Genomic DNA, 26,488 nt, shown 5'->3' with positions numbered 1-26,488 from the left:
TGTTCTGCCAAGACTAACTCAAAGCCACAAAAGATTGGGGTTGGTTCCAATTTGGAACCTGTGTGGGCCTTTAACTCAGCAAAAAAAAATCTATCTTTAATAGAAACTCAGGATATCAAACATAAGAACACAAGTAATTTTCCAAACCCAAGAGAATTTGGGACAAAATCATGAAAGTCTACAAAAGAATTCCCTATATTTAAAAAAGTTGTTGTTTTTTTTTTTTCCTTTTTAAGTGAAATTAAAGAATCCCAGTGATCTCTAGAGAAGGGTTGGGCTTTTGAAGAAGCAGAAATCCGACTCTGTGGCAGAATCATTTTGTGATCTGGACCTAACTACAGAGGCTCTCCATGTTCATGATTTTCCAATAAAGCAACTTTAACAGTGGCTAATTGCTTATCCATTAGCTTTTAGGGAAAAGTTCATTGCTTTAGTCTCAAAGTTAGTAACAGTGATTAAAAACTTCCGCTATGATTACTTAATATGTACACTCTGAAAAACTTGATGAAATTTTCAATAAATGTTAGACTGTTATACAGGTGATATCATTAATCACTGATTTGTTACCCCATTTTTCCAAGAGGCAGTGGAACTTTAGAAAACAGGGAACATTGCCTAGTTAGCACACGTGTGAAAGTGGCAGACCAAATTCGTCTACTCTAAAATTTATGCTATTTACCGCTATCTTTCTACAAATTTGAAACTTACTGTGAGTCCAAAATTTATGAGTATTTAAAGGGCACGTGTTTCTTGTTTCAAAGGTAAAAGAAATATACACTCTCCCAGCTGCTTTGAAGCAATTTTATCCCATTGAGTCTGGGTGAAAAATGCTCACAGCGGTGGACCAAGGTTGGACCTCACTTGTAAGCTGAAATAATATTAGGAAGATATATTGAAGTGATATGTGTAAAAGAGCCTGGAAAACCATATAGCAAGTTCTTCACAAATATAACACATCAAAAATTTCCATGATTAGATCTCATTCTTAAATAATACTATTTACCGAGTATTTATTCTTTCTAGGTAGAGGGCTAAGTATGTTATAGACCATTGTTCATTTAATTCCTACCATATCCATGAAGTGGTATTGTAATTTCATTTTAAAGATAAGAAAATAGAATTCATATGTTTAGTTTGCCCTAATTTGGATATTCACCCTTTAACTGAGCTGTAGTTTTACCCATTTATCTCTGAATCTGAAGGCATTAAATATGAATGGGTAGATGGATAGGCCTAATGATATAGATGATTCTCTATATAAAATTAATATATTATTATGAAATTAATTTTATCAGTGCAAGATTTATTGAAAAATGACTCCTAAGAGATTCTTTAACACACAAAAACTGATAGCTGACAGCATCCACTGCTTAACAGTGAGTCTTTAGGAGCAGGGTAAGTAGGCCAGTTGTTTCTGTTTTGTACACTGTGATTCTTGAGCCCCTCTATCAAGATGCAAAATGAAAATCCAAATTCGTGTGCCCTTGTCAAATTACTGAATCAGAAGCTCTGGAGAGTATGCCCACAGACACACATTTTTTATCTGCAATCACTCTGCAAGTGATTTTATTCAAATTAGGATTTAAAATCCATTGCTTAAAATAATAGACACTCCACTCTAAAGTAGTTGTTTTTGCATATGGATTTTCCCGTTGTCATTACCTATTCTATCTGGAGGAAAAATAACTTCATGAACAGTAATGTTCTTATTTCATAAAATTAAATGTAAAGTATTGCATTAATGTAGCTGTGGTGCATAAAAACTCCCCGCTGGCCATATTTTCATAAATATATGTTGTCCACTGAGAGGTGCTGTTCTCACTTAAACATCACTGAAAAGGAAATATATGATTGATCACAAAATTACTTTCCTCCAGCAAGGAAAAATCAGCAGTCACATATGCAGATCATTTGCTTATGTATACCATCTTCTATAAGTGAATTATAAGACTGAACCACTGAATATAAGTGAACAATTAAGCAAGTTGTTAGAACCACTGCCTTTCCCATTTGAGGTTTTCGTTGTTGTTCTGGGGATCAAACTCATGACCTTACACTTGCCAGGCAGGTGCTTGTGCCACTGAGCTAAACCTCCAGCCTTCCCATTTGAGTTTTATAAAGATTTCTGAAATCATTTCTAATCCACAAGAGGGGAAATTATTTTTCCTTAAATAGGTGATTTGCAGTATATTATTTATATCAAATACAAATCACAGAGATTTCTATAAACTGCAAATCAAATTTATTAGACATTGGTTATCATTAAGTTTTTTTTCACAAAAATATGGAAGTGGTTCAGTTAAAAACATCTCCGTGGAGTTGTTTTCCTCCTTTAATGAAATCTTACTTAAAAACAGGACAAATATTTGAATTTATACATGAGTTGTACTTGCTGCATGTGTAGGGGTGATTTTTCTCTCTCTTTCTTTTTTTTTTTACTTTGAAGGTAGTAAAATACAACAAAACAAGACAGAACAAAGCCAATTGAGACAGCGCAGTGAAACTGGTACAGAGCTTCAGAGCAGGCTACTGGGATAGCAGTAACAGGTACTATAGTATATCTTGTTATTTTCACAATAGTTGTCCATTCAATCAGGTACAGTAAAACCAAACCAAAACCAGAAGATTATAAAACCTATCAAAACAGAATATTGAATGGAGCAAAGCAGTTAAACAGAACAGTGAAAAAAAGTAAGAACAATATTTGCCTTCCAAGAGAAAAGAGAAGGCAATCCCCCATATTTCTTGCATGCTAGCTATATTTTCATATAATGTGCTATTTAAGACCAAATCTCTAAAAGTTATAGTGTACTGTTTAATAGCTTTAAATTCTGTTTTATTTTTATTTTAAAACCTTTTTTATTTTTATTAGTACATGTCATGTCTGCAGTACATTCATAGTGGTTCCATTCATCATGTGGAGTAGGTGTATATATGTGACACATAATAATTCTGTTTATGTCCTCTTCCCCTTTCTCCTCCCAATTCTTGCTGGGTCATGCTTTGTAATGGAATTTTAAATTAAATTCTATAGCAGTAGTTGTCATTTGAATACATCTGGTTTGCAGTTCTTTGTGTGACCAAAGACAAGTAGTATTTGATTTTCTTCCTTGAAAGACCACAAACACTGGACAATTTTGAGTTAGGGAAAGAACAGACCTGAGAAAACTTGAAAACCCAAAGAACTGCTGCATCTCAATGGTTGCACTATTGTTTGAGAATAGGAAATTAACTATGGTTTAGTTGGTTCTTTGAGGAAAGGAATACTTTTGCATACAGATCATATGACGGGTAAAGAATTCAAGAAAAGGGGAGTTGGGCAGGGCAGAAGTAACAAAGACCGAAGAGACGAGAAGAATGCTGGAAGACAGGCCCTCTGAGCACAGCATTACCCCACTTTCCAAGTGGCCTTCTCTGTCAGAAAGGAGGCTCTTCTTTTTTCCTTCCCAGAAACCCTACAATAGCTTTTATATTGTTCAGAAGTCTGGCTTCTAAGATCACAGAAGTTTTATGGGTGATGTAAAGGGCTCATCACAAACAGCCTCAGTGCCACAGGATGGATCGTTACAGGACTGGCAATCTGAGAAAAGTTACATGCCTGGCTTACATTTCAACTTTTTACTGTTCTAAACAATGACAACCAATTGAGTATTTCTGAGGAAAGTATTAGTTACGAGTCTTTAGCTTACCAATGACAGAACTTTTATGCAAATGAGCTTAACCAAAAATCCCACAAAGTCAGAGAAGTCTGACTGGCCTCAGGCACAGGCAGGATCCAGGACTAGAGCTCCGCCTTTCTGGGCCTCACTTCCCCGGAAGACAGGGGACCCTGCAGTGTGAAAGTGGCCCTACTGGACTCAGTCACTCTCTGCTCTGTCCCATGGGTCTTCTGGATGAGGAGAAGGGTGGAGTTTTGAAAACTGACCAGAGAAGTTAAATGCACCTTTATGAATACTGAGGTCCTGGAAGTCAGGCAGAAGCACTTACTTGCCATTTCGTGCAATCTAATTAATATGCACTGGCCATCTCATTTGTGAAATTCACTGAGGATGTGGTCTTGAGTAAACAAGGGTGAGTCTTTGACCTCAGATTGTTCCAAGGCTGTGAAAATGATAATAACAAATACTTTGATCTTAGTAAAGAGCCAGAAATGAGTGGAGGGAAACAGAGTGACTACCTGATCTCCCCCAGGAGGCATTCCCTGACCCAGCAAGGACAGTGGGCAACGGGATAGCATCTCTTGAATGAGCCTGCCGCCCCACAGAAACTTTCTCTCTGTGGGAATGACCTCAAATTCTCCACTGTAGAAACACATTTGTGTCTATAAGCCTGATAGAGATCTCTGGATTTGGTAATGAAAAATTCTTCAGCTAGGGTTTGGCTCTTGTTTTAGTTGCTGTCAAATGATCTGTTTATCAAAAGGAAGCTCATTCATAGGAATATGTGCCATTAAATCATTTTTCTAATTTAGAATCTTGATTCACACTGTCGCAGACTTGGAGTCAGGTGGGGGTGTGCTGGGAGCAGCTGAAGCAAACTCTGCCCAAGACCCAAGAATGCCATAGCCAAGCGATGACGTGAACAAGCTGCTTCAGCCCAGAGAACTCCAACCCCGAGGTAGTCCGATCAATGGGTTGCTAGACTAAGGCGTGTCACGTGACACCAATCCGACAAATATATAAATAAACACACTGCATTGGTTGAGCAGCTCCTTTCCTCCCATCCGGAGAGAGGGCTCCACCTGACCACAGCTTTCTGGCTTATCTTTATTTCTCCATCCTCTCTCTGTCCTTCCCTGACCCCGGAACTTTGAGAGCTGCATAGGATGCAGCAGGGATGGGGGTGGATGAAAATATTTATGACTCAAAAACTGGCATGTTTCTGAGGCAGTCTTGAGAGATGTTATGGTTAATCATTGTGACCAGATGTGTCCCTATCATATGATAAGTATCAATAATATGACTTATCGCAATAATCTCAGCAATGCTCAAAATTATGTTTAAAGGGTTCTGAGCCATGGAATTGTAATTGTGATTTCACATTTCTAGCCATTCTTTGCTCATCACTGACATAGTGCCGCTTTGGAGGTGTCACACAATATGCTGCTTCCTTGACAGTTCTGTTACTATGACGTGTTTCCTTTTCCTGTGGCTTTAATGCTGGCATTTATAGAAGGCATAAGGAACACTGATGTTTGAGCCATGTAATAGCTGGGAGCCTGAGCTGTGTAGTAGACAGATATAAGTGTGAATCCTACTTCACTGTTTCCTTGCTGCCTGTAATTTATCTTTTCTGTAACCTGGACCCTTCATTTTGTGATGAACACTGTGTTTTCTGATTCATAAGACCATTCTGGGGATTCAAAGAGGTATCTCGTTTTAAGCCACACCTTTTTTTGAAGAATAAATGGGCACCCTCATTCTCACCCCATCATCATCATCGTCTGTAGTGAGTGCTCTCCAGTCACTTTAAATGTCTTTGTCCTTTGGTACTTTTCTGTTACCCAAGTCTGTCTTTAGCAGAGCAAACTTTTCATTATTACTTCCTTATAAGCAAGCCAGTGCCTGGTCTTTTTCTTTATTACAATCAGTCAAATCTTCACAAGTTTGGGGTACAAATATAAAAAAGTTTCAAATGGAAATTAGATGAGAAATATAACAAAAATTCTTTCTCTTTGGAAAAAAGAAACCTGTTGAGTACAGATTGCAGAACTTTGTTGCTCAGGTATACCCTGCCTGGTTTTACCCGAGAATCTCCTACAATGCTTTTTTTTTTTTTTTTTAAAAAATACAGAATGTGGAACTTCATTCCAGCCCTGCAAATCAGAATCTATGAGGTTAGGCCCAGAAGCACAGTTCGCATTTTCTAAGAGCTTTTTGGATTTCTGAGATGTGTCTCCAGGATTAGACACCATTGCCCAAATGTTACTAAAGCCTCAGCATCCTGGACCATTAAAAATTACCAAAAATACCAAGCAAGACTTTTGGATAGAACCTCTGTGAGAGGTAACCTGTGACACAGTCACAGTTGACTTCAGCGCAGGCCTGAGCTGAGCAGGAGAGAATTATTACTTGTGATTTTTGGGGACAATCTTAGAGAGGCCCAAAGTAATTTCTCCGAAGTTCACAAAATGCGTCATAATTTAGTATTTGTCCAAAATATTCGCAGCTCTGCCCTACTGTGCCCTTATCTGCAGCCTCTCTCTCTTTGAGAGAAACACGTTTACTGACCTGTTGACATCTGGCTTACCCTTGCAGCTTGCTTTGGCTGATCAGTGTGGATGGAAAAGGCCTGTGTTATGTCCAAGCAGAAGCTTTATGAGTTTCTCATCTGTTGATTTATTTTTTTCTCTGTCATTGAAGTAGCATGGTTCTCTTAGTGCTTACTTCCTGAGCCTGGGTCCCAGAATGAAAAAAACTCGGAAGAGTTCTCCAGAGGCTGAGAAGAGAGGATTTGAAGTCTGAGCCAGCCTGCGCTGGTTAGTGCCTTATCAAGACTGTGTCTCAAAATAGAAAAGTGGTTAGAGTGTAGCTGTGTGTGAAGCCATGAGTTCAGAGCCAAATACTGAAAAAACAAGACAAAGCCCCAAAACTTGGCATAGAGTTGCTGCCAGCGTGCTTTACTGTTTTTTTTTTTTTTTTAAGTAGGGTCTCACTTTGTAGTTGAGACTGGTCTTGGACTCACTATGTAGCCCAAGCTGGCCTCAATCTCATTGCAATCCGCCTGCCTCAGCCTCCTAAGTACTGGGATTACAGGTGTGCACCACACACTTAGCTTTCTTTTTTGTTTTAAATCTCTAGATTCGGAGATTACTAAGACCCAGGTTACAAGTGGGAGAGTGCAGGTTGTGCATCTGCTGTTTCTATTGTTTACAAGACAGGTCACTGATTTGTGTTTGGTGGGCGAGGTTACTGTTCTGTTCCGTTGTCAAGGCTCACTGCAGGTATGTCATGCACAACTGCACTTCAGAGTTGAGATCTCCAGGATTGTTTCACTCCAGAAATGCTATGATTTTCCCAATGTTGTCCATTGCTGCTACTTTAGATTAATTTATTGAGTGATATCTTTGAAATCTATTTCTGACAATCTGTGGGAGCCACTGGGAAATAAACTACCATATATTATATTTTTATATGAAAATGTATTCTAAATTCAAGATAAAAACTACAAAAATAGTAAACTTGTGAAACAAACTTTTGATTGACCCTGGGGCTCAGGTAAAATTTAGAAAACTCAGATGACGTTATTTCCAAAAGTATAGTCTATAAAGACTGGTTGTGATTCACATTGTATCCACAGGGGGGCAGCACAAATCAGTACAGTACTTAACAATATTCTCTGGTAAGTGTGTCTGTCTATTTATTGTTAGCTTTCTGTCCCCCTCTCCTCAGGTCCAGCTTTATTGAGTTGAGGAAGTCATTTTTTAGATGGTATGTATAAAGGTAGTTACAATTGGTTTCAGTTCTTCTAAATATTTCATTGTTTAAATTTGTTTACAGTAGATTAGAATTTTCATGGTTTTTTCTATTATTTTGCAGACTAAGCATCTCAAACCAAGAGATATCAAGTAATTTTAATTAGAATCAGAATTATTGACAGTTCTTAAATTTTTTTGTCTGTTTTTCTGAGACAGCATCATCTCACTATGTAGATCAGACTGGCCTTGAACTCACAGAGATCGTCCTGCCTCAGCCTCCCAAGTGCTGGGATTTCAGGTGTGTGCCTCCATGCCCGGTCCACACACAGTTTTTAATTCAAAAACTGTTTTTTAAAAGTACCTACTTGGAAATAGAAGGATAATTATCCCTAGTAAAATTAAAGGTAGTTGTAGTGTAAAGTTTACTGACTCCCCATAGCAGGCCAGAGTTGAATTCTAGGATATTCTATTCCATTCCTCCAAAGCAGCCTGGGAACTGTCATTCTCAGTGTTTGGATGAGAAATTGAGCCCCAGAGCTGTCGGTCTGTCATAAACATCGCATGATTTAGAGGGGAAGAGCTGGCATTCAATACCACATCCCGCAGGAGCCAAGGTCCACAATTTTCCTCTGTACCACTCTGCTTTTCTCACGTTTGGCTTTGAAATGAGTTTCTACTCTGGCTATCATATTTACCATCTTGAGTTTCTTCTCAATGACATACTGTATTTCCAAAACAAACATTTATTCACACCAACTTCTATTTGCACAGGAAGCCGAAAGTCAGAAGTCTCATAATCGTCACAAAGACTTCTGGTGATCTTCCTACGGGAAAGGGAAGTTGCGGTTTGCAAGACGCGCACGCAGGAACCCCTCGGCAGCAGTTGTGGGCCGTTGGGCCACACGAAGGTGGGGAAGCCCTCGCAGAGGCAAAGCAATAAATCCTGTTCTGAAACCCTTGCGCACAAGCAAGCTGAATCAATGGGAGTCGTTTGGGTGTGTTAAATATTTGGTAGCAGTCTCTCTAAATGCCTTTCCTTTCTCCTATTAGTCAGTAGCAGCTATGTAAGCTTTCAACCACTAGAGGTCAGTGTTGCTTATGGAACAGAGCTGCTCTTTCACAGGTCAACTCAAACGTTTCTGTGTGTAGCCTGTGCAGTCTTGGAGCTTCAGCTTCCGCTGTGAGAGCTATGAACGATATAAAAGAGCCAAAACACATGGCTCCAGCCCACGAAAAGTTGTGTTTTCCGTGAGAGAGCAGAGGTCAACGTTGTGGGCAGTCATAGACTATCACAAGAGTGTGCATTCATTTATGACTAACTGCAAGTATGAAGGGGAGAGGTCACCAGGGCTCTAAAGTCTCAGAGGAGCTCCAGTAAGTTGCAGTGGCCATGGCCACGTCCACAGATTGGGAGTGGACGTGTACGAGGAGGGCAGGAAAAGATCAAGATTGTCCCAAGGAAACGTGATGAACAAGACTGAGGTGAAAATAAAGGTGGGGTTTGAATAAAGTGGAAGCTGTGTTTGAGGAAGAGCGAGAGTCGTGGCAGAAACATTGCACAGGAGCACAAAAAGCAGAGAGCCTTTGAACTTAGCTCCCTTTGACAACTGGCCTCTTACAATGTTTCAGTGCAATGGTGTGACTGAAGTGCCGTCTAAGGAGAGTAGAATGTAAGGATCCAGAAAAAGCACATACTACTTCAGAAAGAGAACCATAGCGTTAGTGTCCAAAAGCATGCCAGGCAGAGCGCATGGGAGGGCAACGCAAGCGACGGCTATCGCTGACAATTACATTTCCCTTACTGGAATGAATTTAAACATCTAGAAGCTTCCGGCTCTTTCTTTCTTGCTCTTAGGCCGCAGCCCTCCAGACCATCTCATACCAGACTCCTGGGAAGCCTGTGTGTTAAGTCTTATTTTCAGTTCCTTGAGCTTACAGTGCCACGTCCCCTGTCCAGAGCTCTCCATGGCCACCTCCATGGCCACCTCCCTACCCTGCAGGTTAACTCATCCTTCAGCTTCAGCCCAGCTGTTACTTCCCCAGGGAAGCCTTCTTGTGCCTATTCTATACCAGTCTGTTTATAATATGCTGTCTACTGGCCAGCTTTTGGCACTATAATGAATCACTGTAGGCTACCTATGTAGCAAAGAGATTTATTTAGCTCATGATCTTGGAAAGTTAGACATACAGTGTGTTTGCCCCTGTTCTTGTGAGGGCTGTTTCAGGCATGCCACATGGTGTGGGATGGCAGTGATGGGTGCACATGCACAAGGGAGCTGTCATATCTCTAACAGGAAGCTGGAGAGAGAGTGGGTGGGGCCAAACTCAGGCTTTCATAGCAGCGGTCACCAAGGGTTCCTACCGGAGGACAGTCCCGGGGAGGACAGTCCCAGGGAGGACAGTACCTTCAACTGACAGAACCACCTCCCACTGGGCTCCACTTACAAAGGTTCCATATCCTCTCCCAGGTACTGCTAACTATGGATGTTTTCTGACACATGGATCTTTCAGGGCCATCTAAATCACAGCACGCTCATAGAATCAGGTGTTTTCCCTTTATAGAACAAAGCCCTTCTCATTTATATTTTATGTTTATGTGACTGTTTGATTAACCTCTGTCACTCTTTCCAGAATGTAAATTCCACAGTACTGCAGTGTTTATCCATGTTTGCTTACTGTTCCTTCTATTCTCATCTCCATGGAGATAGAAAAGAACCATGACTTCTCTACTTGGTGTCTCTGGTGATCCCATGGAGGGGAGAGGAGCTTGTTAAGCAGAAATTTCAAAATTAAATGATGTCAGCTGAGAGGGGTCCAGTCATTTTAGAGTCACTTCAAGTTGCCCAAGAGAGACACCAGTACGTTTCACTAGCATGCCGTGCAGTTCTGAGCTGCATGTGTTCTATTTCTTGTAAGATGCAGAAACAATAGTATTGTAGAACCTGTTACAATGGAGTGTTATGGAACTATGGTTGTTGTACCCAGGAAATGGGTGTAGTTTTTCTAAGAGAGTTCAAGCCATTCTGAGGACATTTGTGCAAATAATCAGGACTTCTACTAAAATGACTCTGTAAAATCATTAGAAATTGCTGGCCGAGGTTTACCAATTTTGCCTTTCGAAAAAGAGGTCCATATGGCAGCCTGGGGCAAATAGTTTGAATTACACTTGTAGTTGTAAGAGTCAAATTCATACTGTTAGGCAAGTTTCTAGCTAAGTCTTTTTGTCATGTGGTTGAGATAACCCAACAAGCATTTTGTGTGGTGATGATGGGATTTCCCTGTGTCCCGCCAAGTTTATGAGTAACTCATGTTGATGTCTTATGAATGACATGAATTGTTTTCTTGGCTTTATGCTAGTAACTCCCTCCTAGTAAACAATGAGTTAATCAATGACCTCACACAGCTAAGATTGTATTTAGGTCAGAATAGTTATGATAAATGACCTTATTTACATTTATTTGCTCTTCTGAGTCTTGAGTTATGCTATATTGTGTTTTTAAGAGATGATCAAACCATATTTCTAGTTTCACGTGCTTTTTCATGACATTGTCATACCACATGAATCGAGCTCTTTTACCATTAAAGTTGGGTGGCATTTTAAAGCTAGCTCAACAAATAGACTGTGGTACAACTGGCCCTGTATGACCTACAAAGATAGGTCCAAAATGTATTGTGATTTCTATGTGTTTACCGTCTGTCAGGATATTCTCTCTTGGAACCAAGTCACCATGTTTCAGGGAAGGTTAAGTCACAGGAGCAGGGCAGAGGCAGGTTTACCAGCCACTGACCAGCTGAGGGCTCTGCCTACTAACAGGACCAGCATGTATATAAAGGAGATTTGCATGTATTCTTGACCGTAGCCTGCATGCTATTCCAGATGATTCCAGACAGAGAGTAGCTGAGCTATTTTTACCAAGTCCTTTTCACTTAAAAGTCTATGAAGGAAATAACCATTGGTATAGGGCACAGAGTTCTTGACTAGGGTAACTAGAGAAATAGGTTAAAACAGGAAAAATAAAATCTTTTTATTTCAGCTTGACTTTTGCTTTTGTGGATGCTATTTCTTAGGGCTAAATATGTCCTACTTTTTTTGGAGGGTTTGTTTTTTTCCCTCACAATTTTTTTTACTTGTCTGACCTTAAGGCTTATCCTTCATGAAACAATTCAGGTGTAAATTTCCACAGAAGTCTTTAGTCAAGGACCCTCCTTGTGTGTTACCTTTGGTAGGTCTCAGCCAAGTGTGGTATCAGGATTCACTTAAATGTTTGTTATCTGCTCCAGTCAGTACATTCATCTCTGTAGTGCTCATCTCTGGATCATTAATCTTTGTATTCTCTGGGACTACACAGTGTCTGATTCTACCACCTACTATCTTTGTGAACTCTGTTAAGAAAACTAATGCCTCTCAGACTCCCTTTTCTTATCTGGAAAGGAGATAAGAGACAGTAATTCTTAGAGCTGTGAAAATTGAAGGAAAAACCATCTAAGTTGCGGTGCCTAGTGAATACTACATAAATCGAGCTACTGTAATTACTAGAGTAACAGGAAAATAGCAGAAAATAGCATTCAAAAACCAGATTGAACAAATATTATTGTAAAAAGAGTCCTTGACCTTATTTTTCTGCTATTCTGATGGTCAGCATTGAATTTATTACCTTTTCTCCACCATATAATTTTCTTTATACACTGCTCTCAGAGGATGCCAGGTACAGTTTAGAAAGGTGACACAGGCTGGATTGATGAATGAAGGTGTAAACTCATAGCAAAGACAAAAGTCTTGAAAGTCAAATGCTTGAGGTAGATAATATGTTTTAAAGTTCAGTGACTTGGCTTTGGCATTAGAATGAATTCTCACAGTTAACAAGGTATAAAGATTTTCCTCCCAAATCCACAGGGTGTATGATGTCAGGGTTGTGGGGAGACCCCCAAATCTTGCCCACTCTCTCTTCCCCACTTCTCAAACAAAAAGGAACTGATCTTCTCACAGTTCCATGGCTTACCTGGAGGAGAAATCTACTAGAAGACCTTATTTATCATGAGATTGGAATAGTAGCCTAGCCATATGGAGACTGAAGAGAGAGATATTGGACTTGGAGGAGCATGGGGACAAGACCAGGAAGCTATGGTAGCTGTGTGTGTGTGTGTGTGTGTGTGTGTGTGTGTGTGTGTGTGTTGGTAATTATTGTCAGTATCTGTCAGTCTGGGACAAGCACCCTTTATAAAGATTCATAGCTCAGCAGATACCATATATTATAATAGTTATATTGTATTTTGCTATGACTCATGTAAATTTCCAGGTGTGAGTGGATAATTTAGGCAGAGCCTCCTTCTTTGTTCAGTTAATCCTGCTTAGAATGGCAGGGATCTTTCAGCCCCCAAGTGAGCTGTCAGCATAGTTACATCTGGGTGGAGTGGTTCTCTGGAAGCTTGGTGGATTGCGACCTCGCCACTGGCTGTTGCTCGCTGACAGTCATCCCAGTAACTTGAGTCCCTTGGATATAGCTTTCCGGGAGTCTAAGCCACCCCTCCCTAAGAAGCCCGTGGCGGAAGCTCCCACTCCTGGAGGCTGCTGCCTGGTCAGGACTTGCAAGTCTCAGCAGTATCAGTCGTCTTATCGCTGTGATCTGGAAGAGCACATGCTGTTCTCCATGATCTTGGCAATAGCCTTTATGAGAAAATTTTGTGCGAGTTGTCTTTTCCAGTTATAGCTAAGCACAGGGTCAGATTCTATTTTGCATTCAAGATTCACTGATGAATGTTACAGAGTTTGCCCTGTTCAGAGATAAAGTGCTCTAAATGCTGATAAATCTTAGGTAACTTGGAGGGGAAGCATAACAGGGTAGCAGTCCTGAGAAGGGACGTTGATCAAGGTGCTTAGGTTTGTGTCTTACATTCAACATTTACTAGACCTAAGATCACCCAAAGTATTTTCCTGCTGTTCTTCAGTTTCCTTCTTTCTTTTTTTTTTTTTAAATAAAATAGGTCACAAATTTGGATTTGGGAACTAAATGAGAAAATGTATTCACAGCACAATACCTCATGAGTTCCTAATGAATCATGGCCTTGTCATCTTGTTTGTTATTGCTACCGGAATTCACAGTGGCAGAAAATGTTGGTTGGCCACCTACAGACTTTTCCTGCTGCTCTGTCTTCCTTGTAATCAGAGCACTGATTTTGTACATTCATCTGGAAACTGCATGTTAATAAAATTTTATTGAATTAATTCCTTATTAATAAGCGGGTTCCCTCTATCTCTGAACCTTTGGGAGCTTGCGTTTTTCAATTCACCTGAAGCCGGGCATGCCCTGTGATCTGCTGTGGCTGGGAAATACGACAGGTGCAGCCTGTCACCTCTACCAGTGGCTCACTGGATGACAAAAGTCTTGGGCGAGGACAATGGATACAGAATGTGTGAAGAGCAAACTCCATGAATCTGTATCACATTGCTATTTTGTATGGTAATAGCAATTTGGCCACGTAATTTTTTTTTTTTAGTTTTAGTGACAGGGTCTCCTATGTCGTGCTGGCCTGAACTTCAGCCTTCCAAGTGCTGGGAATACAGAGCCTGTGAATTAATTTTTTAATTTAAATTACATTTGCAGAAATTATTTTTTAACCGCTGTTTTTTTTTTTTTTTTGGAAAATTCCTAGAAATTATTCTTAATTTTCTTATTGTTTCAATGCTGGGAATTGAAACCTGAAACTTAGGCATGCTAAGCACATACTTTACCACAGTACCACATACAGTCTGGGTCTCCTGATATTTACTGAACTGTAGTTCATACCAAGCTACACTGTGTTTAGCTTTTACCTTTGTGAGATTTAAAGAAATTTTTTTCCTAGCTATTATTTTTAGCAAGCTCGATTTGCGAAAATTTATAGTTATGATATAAAATTTATACCAAAATTTATTGTTCTAAAACCTAGTAAGAAAATATTAAGTCTATACTATCCTAATCTACAATAAAAGATTATTAGAAAGGAAACAAAATAAACTCTGAGACCAGAGTTTACTAAATCTGTTATGCCATTTGGAACAAGTTATTTAATTACCTTGTATTTTACTGCTTCATCTATAAAAAGGGATATTTCAAACTGAGTAAATGTATGGGCTTAACTAATATTAATGCTATTTTATTTGATTATATATAGTATAATTGTTCCATTCCCATGGCTACCAATCCAATTTATTACCAATGTATTGATAATAAAATAATGGTTATAGGCTATAAAATCTTGAGTAGAATATCTGTGTTTTTTCAGTTAATAATGTTAATTAGACCAGCTGTGGTGACACCTGCCTGTAATCTCAGAACTTGGGAGGCTGAGGCAGGAGGGTTGTCAATGAGTTCTGGGCCAGCTAGGGCTGAGTAGTGAGTTTAAGGCCAGCTTGAATTATGGAGTGAAACCTTGTCTCAAAAAATTAGTTGTATGCTCTTTAAAGCATTATATTTACATTTTTAAAAACCTGTTGGAAATATCTGAATAATTGCCCACACATATTTTAGGATTATACTATGTCAGTTCAATTTTTTCTATGCTGTAAATTTCTTTGTATTGTGAGTCTTACTGAGGAAAAAGCAAACAGCAGGTCACAGTGCAGAGTTAAATAGCAGTGGGTTCTGGGCCAAGAAACAGGGAAGGAAGAGTACCATTAAAACCTCCTACTGCAAAAGCAAAACAAAACAAAACCTCCTACTTCCTCTTTCACATACATGTTCATCTTCTACCCAGCGAGCTCTACTATTCATTTAATTTTTAGTCCGTTGTCTACCTGGTAGTAGCCGAGTGCCCTCTATATCCTAGATCCTACAGATAAAACAGGAAAGAAAGGACAAATCCCAGTCTAAATGAGTTTATACAAGGAAATGTTGTCATAAGCATTAAGCTTTCTAAATAATTACTTAAAAAAGATGGAAGATAGGCAAAACACACACACTATATATGTATATATGTATGTACGCACACACACATAATATATATGCTCTGGGGAAAAAGTGCTCAGTATTGAGCAAAGAAAAAGGCGGTAAGATCAGCAGTGCCTGGGTGTGCACGGGGAAGGCCTCCCTGGCATGTGCTCAGGAACCTGAAGGAAGAAAACAAGCGAGACTAATGTGTCTGTAGAAAATAAAAGTTGTACAAAGACCCTGAGGTTGGGGATTGCTGGTTTATCTGCGGTAAACCAGTGATACACAGGCTGTAAGTCCTGTGGGCACCCTGGGCTCCCCTCCGTTGTACGGCATGGTGACGGTGCTCTCAGGCAGTTCAATGACCTGAGCAGGAGCTATGACTGTTTGTCTCCTGACCCGATAGCTGGATGACTTTGGGAAAATTTTAATTTTTTCTCTTCCTTGCTGTTTTCTTACCCATAAAATGGGATGAACATGCTACCTATTACTGAGATTAGAAAAAGGATCAAAATATATCCATAAAGTATTTAGAGTGGTTTCCTGGAACCTATTAAATGCCATGGAAATGTTTGCTGTACACATAAGTTAATATATTCAAACAGTGTCATCTCTTCATTTTAAAAACAAAAAAGGATAAAAATGATACAAAATTAAAAAAATAGGAAATTAACACTAGTTAATAAATTGCTTATTGTTATCTTGAAAGTAGTTGTTCATATTACAAGATTTAGGCATGAATAACACGATCAGACAATTAGACAATGAATACACTAACTGTTCTTTTTGATGAACAGGGATTAGTACTATAGTTATCTATCTTGTATACATTTACATACACACAATTATGTATATATACAATCTTTCCCCTTATTTCTATTCTCCTTTCCCTTGTAGGGTAGACTTACTGTGTGTCTTAGAGGTTGTGGGAGGGAAATTCAAGACAGAAGCATTAAGACCTGCTTGGAAATGAATTCTTTGTGACGATATTGATATAGACCCAGATTTGGTAACAAAGCAATGATTAGGCTTGCAGTATGTTTAAAGGGAAAATTGATGGACTATGAGTAGGTACGAGAAAAATAGAAGAGTCAAAGCTATCTTTGAGTTTTGTAGCCTGAGTTACTGGAAGAACAAAACTGCCATTTGCAGAGGAAAGACTGTAGGAAGAGGAGTGGAGAGCAGCCGATTCAGGAAAGGCTGTGTCCTCTGACGAGGAATTGCATCGATCCCGAGTGCAGACCATCTAAATGCTCAATAAATTTTAAAAAGATAAAACTCCTGGTACTGTGTGTTCAAGACAGTTAGAGAGCAAGGCGGCCAAGTAGGTGTGGACATTGGTTGGGCATGGAAATCACAAATAGTTAAAGGCACTTCATCTAGGGCGGTTTAGGAGCTCAGTGATGAACTATGAAATAGTGAGCCAGAGTATTCCTGAGTGTATGCTGAGTAATATTTCAGAGCTCATTTATAAAATGGAGCTCACAGAAAATGAAAAATTGGCAAACCCCTGGAGGTGTGGTACTGCCAAATAGGAGAGACAAAAAATAGAACATTCAATAATCTGCACCACCAACCGTACCATGATGAATGGACACCCTTTTAACTCCCAGTTGTTAAACTTAGTGGAAAATGTGTCATTTCCAAAGATGAAGGAAAAGTTATAGAACAAGGCTTATAATGCTAAATATAGAATTTTTGATATAACTGGAATTATATAGTTTTGAAGTCTAAACTAGTATTCAGATAAATAGAGGTAAGGAAATTTGTTCTTTTGAGAAAATATATGAAGACAGCAATTGATGCCAAATTGTTTTGTCAGATCTAGTGTTATTTGCAAAGTTTTCCAAAGAAAGCCTACTTCATATTAAGGAAAATTAATTCATCAATATATATTTATTTGTAATTGACATTGCTATGTACTTACAAAACAGACTGGAAAGATGAAGACTTTTTGTGATTTCTCATAATTATCACTTGTATTTATTTTCTATCTGAATACAAAAATTCCTTCTGCAGCTCTAACATCCTTTTTATCTACATTTTGATGATACCAGGAATTGTCTCATATTATGAACAGCAAAACAATCCAGAGAAAGATAATCATAAAAATTCTCAACATACATGGACTTACCAGGAGCTGTATCACTGATGACAGCATCACCAGACATCAAGAATTTAGAGTTATTTATAGATTCTTACGATAATAGTGACAAATCTTTTTTTTTCCAGCAAGCAACGTGAGCTATGTGATAAACCAGGATGGGAGCTTACCCAGTCCTTACGTGGCTTAGATGGTTCAGAATAATCATCTGACCAGTGAAGCCAGCTGGCTCCATTGGTGGGTCACTTTTGCTGTCACTAGCACCTTGGCCATGATAAACAGTTTCATGATGTCTTTCAACAGAATTTACTTCAATCGTGCCATTTCCTGGAGCAAAGATGACCACCTTCGCTGGGTTTGAACACACGCATCTCTGCTTGGCCCACAGGATAGTGCCAGTACTGCTAATTTGATAGATTTTCTGGAGGAGCAAATGCAAGAGGATGACGGGTTGGATGAATTTTTATTAGGATGAAATCTAGAGTTTAAAGCAGGTTTGTTCCACAGCATTGCCTTGGTGATGGGTAGACTTTGCATCCTTTGAAGTTAAGCCTGTTAGACCTTGGCTTTGGCTTGTTGTCACCATTATAACCAATTAGAACAAGTGCTACTGTGTCAAGTTTATTGCCAATTTCCTTAGTGTAGCTGCTGAATTCCTTCATGATCTCCTTCTGTCTCTTCTGGGTGTGGGTGACTCAGTGGAAACTTTATGAACACCAACACACAGTTGCTTCACATTCAGTGAATAAGAAAAAAGGGCATGCTCATGGGTTTGACCATATCAGCTTCTGTTTCAGAAATATCAATAGTACGGATGAGGACAGGACAGTTATCCTGGGAAGTGCCTGTAATGCTGTTTTTGATAAATGATAGTCATATACTTTTCTAATCTTAAATTTCTAAAGGGAAATGCCAGGCTTGTGTTAAGCTTTCAGTGTAGCCAAGAATTCATGTACACTGGAAAAAGCTTTTTCCCAGTAGTTTCCTTCTCAAAAAACTTTTTGGTGTTTTTTTTTTTTTTCTTTTTTTTTTTTAATGAATCATATCACATTTGTACACTACTTGCAGTACTTGTGAAGTCGCCCCAATCTACATGATCAATGATGCCAATATTGATAAGTCTTTTACTTTCTCATATTGATTTTGATTTAGCCATGGTTTTCACAATACCTCTGTTATGATAGCGAAAAGATCCTTTTTTTCTATTTCTCTTTTCCTAGTCTTCTCATTTTTTTGCCTTTGCCTTCTTATCTCTTCCTTTTCTTTTAAAAATATTTTCACACAAACCCTAGGTAACATAGCATTTCAATTTCAATGAAGTTTATTATTACTACTAAAAATATAACCCTTGTGTAACTACTCTTTTAGACCAGAAGAAACTTAATATTTTACTTGGAAAATTTAAGGGCTTTTCCCTTTTAATACCCAAGAGTGAGTGGCTGAGAACAAGGGTATATAAGTTGCAGAAAAAAAAGAGAAGTTATTTCTTTACACATACCCTTTTCTGGGGTGAGGTAGTGGGAAGCAAATTCATGACCTCGCACTTGCCAGGCAGGCGCTTATCCCACTGAGCTAAACGTCCAGCCCCATGCACTCGTACACATGTCCTTTTAATGGACAAAATTTGTTCAGTTGCTCCCAGTATAGCAGATAATCTGACACCAGCAGCTTAAATGAGTAGACAGTTGGTTTCGACTCACAGTCTGAGGAGTTTCAGTTCTTGGCTGACTGGCTGTAAGGGGGAAGCATCATGGTGGACGTGCTTGGTAGAGGGAGACTGCTCAGTTCACGTCAACGAAGAAGCCGAGGGCAGAGGTAAAGTCTAGAGGAAGATGCTAGGGACCAGACATGTTCTCCAAGATCACTCTGCTGTGATTAAACCAGGCAAACCCAGAAGTGTGCTTTACTAATCACCCAGGCATTTGCCAAGTCAATCACATCCACAATCAAGATTAACCATCACGTATATCTACTAAGTAATTCATACGACTTTTCTTCATTGAAATAGTTATGATACAAGCGAAGTTTTCTTTTCGTGTTTTGAAAGGCAGCTAGAGATTAGTTGATTTGGAAATCTTGAAGAACATTTTCAATCACTATACGTAGTATGGATATTTACCATATTTAAAAAACCTTACAATGTAAATACAGAAACATCAGGAATTTTTGGAGCATGTAAATTAATGGCAGATTATATGAACACATCTCTACACATGTAGATATAGATGTATCCATTCTGGGGTCATTCAACTTATTGACCATTTTATGAAAGGTAAGGATTCTATCTACACAACTGAACTCACCAACAAAAATTTGCACGTATTTTGTTGATCCCCTTAACAGGATTATGCTTCTAGCATGCAGAAACAATTTTCATCTCCATTTTTGGCTTTGCATGTGTTTTGATTCTATGTTAATGGATTCACATTGGTATCTGCTTTGCTACAAGTTTAAGTATAGGGATATCTTTTCAGTAATGCTGAAGAATGTTTGTTTCTAAGAAAGCCTCTCCTGCTTGGTACCAGCCACTCTGTATTCTACATGCCAATTCAAACAACTGTCTCCCCTTCTAACCTATAAATCTATCAAGGGTAGAAACAGTCTAATTTATAGGAGAGTCTTCAGCCTTTATGACCATACCTATCCTCCATAGGCTATAAATACTTACTTTTTGAATTTGAATACACATGAGCGAAGTATTGTTCTCATTAAATACTCAAGGCTGATGTTAAATTCAGTGATTGCCCAAAGTCAAAGAGCTAATAAGTGACATAATGGATATGACATTCACTGCTGCTGGTTCTGGGACCAAGACCTTTCCAGGATGTGACCTGCAGAAGTAAAAGAATGAGCTGAAGAACAAGGCATAGGGAATGCATGAATTTTTGTCAGAGACAAGTTGTCAATAGCTTGAATCTGACCAAGAGGATGGGGCAGGACTGTGCAGTACCCTATGATATGGGTCTCTAAGGGCGAAAGGAAGGGAAATTGGAGCTAGAGAGAGGCTTCCAGACAGCAAGGCAATAAATATCTCAGGGAAACTCTGATTCATGCTTCAAAACAATGGCACATTTACCATTATAGAACAGTGATTCAAAATTAAAGTGTTTAATTTATAGTTACAGAATAGTGATTCAAAATTAAAGTATTTAAGGATGTGTGATTATTTGAATCTTAGTGTTTTTGTCTTCTTTAAGAAAGATTTCTGGCTTGCTGAGGTTATCAGAGTGCAAACCTAGTTAATTGGTTCACTGGTTGGCCCCAGTTAAATATTCTTATTGGTTTATGTCACCCCATCTGCTTCCCTTGCAATCACCAGTTTACAAAAGAGATTTCCTTAACATCATTTATTCATTTCATATGTACATTTCTATAACTTATGTGGAATAAATCATGTTTCCTCTTGTTTTTTAAATGAGATGTTGATTGTTTGTGGAAATAAAAATTGGACTTGATATGTGTTGTCTTCACCAACATGTACTACTCAACTTTATTGATTTAGGATGATCACTTTATGGTGAGTGGCATGGAAGACCTAATGTGTCTGGCTTGGTAAGTGAAAACAAAACAAAACAAAACAAAACAAAACAAAAAAAAAAAAAGAAAAGAAGAAAAAGAGAAAACTTTTGAGTCACTGATCTGTCTTTACAGTTTATCTGAGTTTTTAAACCATTGGTTTGCTGAAACTTGCTACATTTCTCAGAATAGAAAACATACCAGTAGAAAATCTGAACATACTACCATATAGCACAGACAACTTTGAAATAGAAAACATTGAAGAGATAATGTCCAGATAGTAGTTCAACTTTTATAGAAATTCCAGTAATTTCCTGTTTTGAGGATCCATGAAATATGCAGGAAAGTTTTGTTTTTTTTTTCACTTTGGCTGAAAAATGTTTTTGGTTTTAAAAATCTTTTCAGCTTTCTTGGATGATTTATTTTGAAGTCCTCCTTAAGAAAGCATTAGGAGAAAAGCATTAGGAAAATATTTTTAAAGAGTCTTACCCTATATTTCCCTGAGGCATTTAATATTCTCTTTAGCTTTCTTGTTAAGTTTTTAATTTTTAGAGAAGTGACTGCTGATAATAAACAGTCTCCCTTTCAAACACCAGTAAGTGGTATTTGTGAAATATCTTTTATATGTAGTTATATTTATAGTATGGGACTATAAATAAATTTGTCCTTTGGGTTGGGCTAAGATGTATATGAAGGGTCATCAAAATGTACAGTGAGTGTTTCACCTTAAAATTTATTACAGTAAAAGGCACTTTGCCGTTAATCCCCTGTAAGATATTCCCACTCACTTGGAACACCCTTATCTCATCATTCTTGCCACTTTCTGAAGCAGTTCTGGATATCTTCTTTCATGAGTGTCTTTATGAGGTGTGATGAAAAATCCAGTGAATGCCGCTGCCCCGTGCCATCCAGTGGAAGGGCGGGCTTGTAAAACACATTGCACGTGCCTCGTCCACTTTATTCACTGGTTCTGGCACCACAAAACTTCTGGCTTTTTTCCAAAATCAAAATGCACATGAGTTTTATATTGATTCAAGACATTTAGGCAAAAGTTTTATATTGATTCAAGACATTTAGGGAACCATAACAGCAAAACCAAAGACATTAAAGAGAACTTTCTGCTCCTCAGAAAGTGGCAAGAATGACTGGAAAATTGTGTTCCCAGTGAGTTCACATATTTTGCAAGGGGTTAATGGCAATATGTCTCTTACTGTTATAAATGTTATTTTTCAGTCATACCATGTATAGTACTTGGAGGGAAGGGTCTTTATTGAAGGTATGTCATAGGAGGTAGATTACAGATTTGTTTCTTATACCACCTTCTTATACATGAGATTATTGCTGTTGCCTTTCTAAGGAAGATGCTTCTTTTTAAACAGGTGAATATTGACAAGCTTTAATTGTACATGTTATTGGGGACCAGGTGATGCTACAACACAGATATGTAATGTGGGATGAGTAAATCAAGTTAATTAAAATATCTATCCCCTGAAATACTTGTGGTTCATTCCTTGTGATTGAAACATTATACCTTTGACCAACATTTCCTCTAGCCCTAAGGGTCTGAAAAACACCATTTTGTTCTCTGATTCTATCTGTTCTGGTGGTTTTTATTTGTTTGTTTGTTTGTCTGACAAAGTCTAAAAGTCTATGTAGTTCAGTCTGGCCTTGAACTCAGTATGTAACCCAGACTGGACTTGAACTCATGGTAATCCTCTTGCCTCAGTCTCCTGAGTGCTGGGGTTACAGGTGTGTGCCAGCACTCCTGCCTATGTTCAGAATTTTTTTTTTCATTTGTGTTTGGTGGTGTTTTTATGTTTTTCTCATTTGTTTCATTTGTTAAAACACATGGTAGAAGCTATCACTTCAATAGATATGGGACTCTGATGTCCTGTATACATATCACAACATTAAAGGCAAATTTTTAAAACTAAGGAAAACATAGTTAATACAATAGTTAATACAATGTGTAAAAGTAAAAAAATAATCAAGGTGTTTTCAAAGATTCAACATGATTCCAAAGATGCATCAGGATTCTAAGGTTGACCTAAAAATAACATTTTTTTTATAACTTGGAAGACTGTAAAATTAAATGGCATAATTACTTTGCCAGATTAGCTGGCTAACACCAGATTAGACAAGGGTACCAAGGATAAAGAACACAGGACTTGTGTTTATTTATTTATTATTTGGTGTCCCTGAAGCAAACTGTGTGAGAAAGGGGAGCCATGAACAATCCAGAATCTGCAATTTTGCGTGGAGAGCAAACACTGGGCTGAGGAACCTAACAATCACCTATGTGATGCTGATCCGAAATTCAGCCTGCAGAGAAGGTAGATCTCAACAAAGGGACAAGTGCAATTTGAGTGTGTCCTAAGGATCATGAGCCCTGTGTTGACTCTAGCAATGTCACTACCAAATCGGGAAGGTGAAAATGGCGTTACAAAAGGCTTAGTTGAGTAGTATTAAAAATAGAGGATTGGTGATGAACTGAGACAAAGACAGCTTCTCATATAAGATGCTGAGATAATATACACGTGCCAATCACTGTCCCGTCACTGGAACAGAATAGAGACACCGCTGCAACCTCAAGGACTAGAGGTTTACTTAGGCTCACAGTTTTGAGAGGATTCAGCCTCTTGGTTTGCTCTAAGACGAAAATGGGATAGCAGCAGCACAGGGTAGAATAAATTTGCTTACCCCATGGCACTCAGGACGCAAAGGAGGAAGGAGTGGAAGATGCAGAGACTGGAACACAGCCCTTCAGGTCACACCCCAAGTGACTCCAACTGGCCACAGCTCCTAACAGCAGATGGACTACTGAACTCATCAGTGGGTGAATTCACCGATGAGTGTAGAGCCTCCATGACCCAGTCACTTTCGGAAAACATGAGACCTTTGTAGGCCATGTTAGAGTTAAACTGTAGCAACATTTGAAAGAAAAGGAGATCTTTGTAAGAATCCCAGAGGAACTGACACCGTGCTAACCACTCTTCTAATTCCTTTTTAAAAAATTTTATAAAATTCCTAAGATGAGCCTGTGAGCGGGATCCTATTCTCAACCCCTTGTTACAGAAACAAATATTGAGGCTTAAAGAAATTGAGTAACTTTCCCAGGGCTTATAACTGGCAAATAGCAGAAATAGGATTGAAACGCAGGGTAGGGCAAGGCAGTCTTAAATATTCAAGGGGAAAAATAATATGAAAAGGGACTCTTTTTTTCAAAAATCATTTGTAGCTCTAGAGAGAGAAATAGGAATTAATAGGAAATTAGAGTAAAAAGGTCAATTTCAGTGTATCATAAGGAAGGGTTTCTGAAGTTTGGAAGCAACCCAAAGAGAAAAGAACTTGTTTGTGAAATAGTGACCTTTCTGTTACTAGATACATTCGAGTGGAGATAGGCACATAGCAGAGATGCTGCAGTGGGATTTCAGATTTGAGGAAGAATATTAAACTATGTGACCTTAAAATCCTTATGACTTAAATTATTATCCTGAGTATCCTGAACATTTGAGTTTGAGTGTATTTTGGGGCCTTCAAAGTAAAAGTTAATCTTTAGATAACTCTAGTCTTTGTAGGAGCCAAATAAAAAGGGAAAATATACGCTTAATGTAATAAAAAGGTAGAAAATTACTAGTGTATGAGGAAGAGTAAACTTTTTCATTGCTCTCACCTCAGAGAACAATTGAACACAGTATTCTGCATTTATCTGTTAGGCTTCGTTAATGCAGGAAGTATAAACAGTACTTTAAGTGATTTTATAATATAAATATTATCAGTCTCATTTTCATTCATATTTTTGTTATTGAGTATCATCACCATTAATTGGCATGTATTGTCTAGTTTTTGACACATATCTAAGATTCTCTGGGTGTAAGAAACATATAGTCTTTGAAATTCATCCATTTGTAATACATTTGTATCTTAACTCAAATTCAATAAAATACACTGTTGAATTCTTATGAGAATTAAGTGTAAATTTAACTGCAAAGCTATAAGAACTAAGAGTTTCCAACTCATTAAGATACTTAATACCCACAGTGACACCCATAGCTTCAGCAGATGGAAGAACAAAAATACTTGTCTCATAATTATTTGTTAGATATGTTCTCTGAATAAGATCCCCTTACTGTCCATGAAAATTTCTCTTACCCATTTACATTAAAGGTATTGGAGAGTGAAAAACATTTAAATGAAGCATGGGATAACTTTGCAAGACAGAGACAAGAACAATTCATATTAGATCCTGCTTAGTTGAGCACAAATAGAATAGGTAGAAGCCATAAAATTAGACAGAACCTCCATCTCAAAAAGTTTACTGTCTAATACAGGATCATCAAATGGACCAATAACTAATAAAGGACAATATATTATATAATATTGTAACTGAGGTATAAACAAAGAAAAGTTGAGTTCACAGGGGAGAATGCTTTCTTCCTCTTTGGAATGAGAAACAGATAAGGCTTTGTTGAAAAATGATTCTTGGTAAAAGGGTGGGGTATTTACAGATTTAAAAAAAAAACAAGGAGAAAAGGTGTACCAGGCAGACAGATGATTAAAGGCAAGATGATAGGCAAGTGTGAGTCAGTTCTGAGAAAATGTGCCAGTTGGAGTGGAGCACAGGCATTTGAGGCAGTAAGGATGGGAGATAGTGCTGGAGATGCAGCTGAAGCCAAGTATGGTGGGTCACCTGTAGCCACTGGGGGTGCACCTCTTTTCATGAGTGACAGTAGGCCATTAAAAGGAATAGAATCGAGGGATGGCAAAATCATAGGGCTGCCTGACGTTCTGTGCAGATTATGGACTGCACGATCTCATGGTACCATTCACACTATGGACTTGTAGATTTCTATAGATATAATATGACTATGTTTCAGTCATTGTAAAGATGTTACATAATGACAGGTTTCCTTATAGATGGAAGACAAGTGTCTTGAAGATGGAGTATATCATATGGGATTGTGGTAGCCTGGGACAGTCTTCCTCTAGAACTACAGCTCATAAAGCACAAGATAGGACTGAACGTTATAGGGAGAGAGTGGAGATTTGACAATAGTTCACACAAAACAGGGGTATTTACAGTTTAGAAACAAGGGTATTTAGTTTAGAAGAGAGATTGAAGAATCTATGCAGGAGGAAATGGAAAAGGACTCGTGTGTCTTCAGAGATGGTTGACAGATAATGGCAAACAGGAGATCGAAAAGTGAGAAAGGGGACCTACTGAATAATGGCAGAGAGGAGGGGTTCAGTTCTGAGCACACAGGGGAGCCAGAGGTAGTGGGTCAACCTGTAGGTGGAAATATCAAGCATAAAATGCTGGTCTTCAGGGTGTGGCAGGAGACTGGCTGGAGTTATTCACATAAATGTGATTACAGAGCCTCAGCAAGTTCATAACAGGAGAGCTGGTAGAGTAGGGCGTGAGCAGAACATGAGTGGCGATCCTCTTGCTTATCATACTGGACTCTCTAACACCAAAAGAATTAGGAATAAATCTTGCAAAAGAAGGCTGTCTTCTTAATCATGTGGTTGTTGGATAGCTGGTTT

The 26,488-nt window shown here is 38.5% G+C and overlaps 1 protein-coding gene across 1 annotated transcript in view; it reads right to left on the bottom strand.

The window, feature by feature from the left end:
* Positions 1-23,853, bottom strand: part of Abcb5 (ATP binding cassette subfamily B member 5) — a 111,023-nt gene extending 87,170 nt beyond the window's left edge. The window contains exons 1-4 of the mRNA XM_063235661.1: positions 23,719-23,853; positions 17,642-17,849; positions 12,818-13,082; positions 8,246-8,389 (exon numbers count right to left, since the gene is read on the bottom strand). Coding sequence (XP_063091731.1) covers positions 8,246-8,389; positions 12,818-13,082; positions 17,642-17,849; positions 23,719-23,853 — 752 coding nt within the window. The remainder of the gene's footprint in view (positions 1-8,245; positions 8,390-12,817; positions 13,083-17,641; positions 17,850-23,718) is intronic.
* Between the last annotated feature and the right edge of the window lie 2,635 nt (positions 23,854-26,488).

This window comes from Cavia porcellus, unplaced genomic scaffold (genome assembly GCF_034190915.1).
Source record: "Cavia porcellus strain 051 isolate PalLab524CR breed Dunkin Hartley unplaced genomic scaffold, mCavPor4.1 scaffold_2, whole genome shotgun sequence".
Lineage (NCBI taxonomy): Eukaryota > Metazoa > Chordata > Mammalia > Rodentia > Caviidae > Cavia > Cavia porcellus.
The sequence above is the reverse complement of the archived record's forward strand: the minus strand, read 5'-3'. Positions and strand labels throughout refer to the sequence as shown.